Source organism: Apaloderma vittatum, unplaced genomic scaffold (genome assembly GCF_000703405.1).
Source record: "Apaloderma vittatum isolate BGI_N311 unplaced genomic scaffold, ASM70340v1 scaffold25984, whole genome shotgun sequence".
Lineage (NCBI taxonomy): Eukaryota > Metazoa > Chordata > Aves > Trogoniformes > Trogonidae > Apaloderma > Apaloderma vittatum.
This window is the reverse complement of record NW_009712511.1, coordinates 2,475-3,980: the sequence shown is the minus strand read 5'-3', so window position 1 is coordinate 3,980 and position 1,506 is coordinate 2,475. Positions and strand designations below refer to the sequence as shown.

The following is a 1,506-nucleotide window of genomic DNA, read 5'->3' as shown; positions in this document are numbered from 1 at the left end:
GGTGGTTTTGTCCTCCTAATCCCTAGACGGGAACAGTTTTTTGGGCAGGAGGGTCTGTACCCGCTCCTGTCTGGGCACTGCACTGCCCTGTGCACGCTCACACACCCAGCAGGGGCTGCCTTCAGTTTGTGCTCTGTTATCGAGACCCGAGCCCTTCTGTGAGGCTCAGGGGACCAAAAAGAAAAGAAAATATTTTGGCAAGCAAAGAGACAAGTTGAAATCAGTCAAGAGTTCTGCCAGCAAGGGCTCCTCGTGACTCAGGAGCGTGCTGGGGACATCGGTACGTGATTTAAAGTACCCCTTGCTTTCTAAGCAGATATATTTAATTTCAGGGAGAGGTGAAGGCCTGGGAATGAATTCTGAAAGAACTGCACTTAGTTTTCTCAAACGTGCAGCGCAAACCCCAACAGGAAGAGCATCACTTGTAAGTGCAATTGCACAAGCAGAAGAACAGCCCACTTCTTTATCAATAAACAGGATCGTGGGTGCTTAGAGTCCTCCGTTATAAATCAGGCAGCAGAAACATAATTCTTCCAAATAGCACAGGAGTGGGACTGCAGGTTTTGCCACGCTTCAGCCTCCAGCAGGTTTGTCACGGCCTCAGAAAACGGGCCATTGAGGCGTTGAGTACACATGTCAGAAATCCACTAAAGCTTTCTGGAAAACTAGAAGCCTTCAGAAGTGGCAACTGGTAACCTGCAACACGTCCAATTTAGTGTTCTTTTCCCTCAAACTAACGATCCTGCGGAGCGGCTCTGGGTTCTCACCCTCAGGGCAATCCCCCCACAGCTGGCGTCTCTCTAGAAAGTGCCTCCCTAGTCCGGGCAGCAGAATTATGCTTAGCTCTAGCAAGTTGGTCATTCTGCCCTCAATGCCAGCAAAACGGGTGAGAAATCTTACCTCCCTGTGCCTGTCCCTGTCCCTGGACTTCTCTCGCACCCAGTCTATGGTGTTAAAATCTTCGTAGGTGCCCACGCCGGGAAGGGGCTCCTCCAGGAAATCCATCATCGTGCTCGAGCCGTTCATCCCTCCTCCATTATATGAGGAAAACCCTGGAAGGGGGGAAAATGGAGCATTTGTTACTTTTCATCCTTTTTATAAAAGAAAAACAAAACAACAACAAACCACACCCACCACCGAAACACGAACTTGGGGAGAAAAAAATGCAAATTTCCGTGGAAGCAAAGAACTAACGAGCTGTTTGTTGAGCTAAACGTCCCCAAGTGAGGCTCTCGGGGCGACCTGGGCAGGACAGGCGCATCCTTCCCCAGAAGGTGTTGAAACACGGCGAGGGAATAACAAAGCAAAGGTCTTTTAAACCTTGGCCAAGGAAATCAAGCAGTTTTCTTGACAGACGGGCATGTGACGAGTTTTTCTGTGCAACTCAGCTCAAGCTTCATTCCTTTGCTTGTGCAAGCACTGCGGCCCCTGCTCCAAGTCAACACTGACTGAATCCTTCAGCAATTACCTCTTGCTTTTTTCTCTTTTTGAGCCACCGAACGCTCA

At 49.4% G+C, this 1,506-nt stretch overlaps 1 protein-coding gene across 1 annotated transcript in view; it reads right to left on the bottom strand.

Moving 5' to 3' along the window:
• LOC104272908 (H(+)/Cl(-) exchange transporter 5) overlaps window positions 1-1,048 on the bottom strand; it is a gene marked incomplete at its 3' end in the record, with an annotated part of 6,815 nt that extends 5,767 nt beyond the window's left edge. Inside the window, exon 1 of the mRNA XM_009868023.1 lies at window positions 901-1,048. Within this exon, the coding sequence (XP_009866325.1) occupies window positions 901-1,026 (126 nt within the window). The remainder of the gene's footprint in view (window positions 1-900) is intronic.
• Window positions 1,049-1,506: the final 458 nt, after the last annotated feature.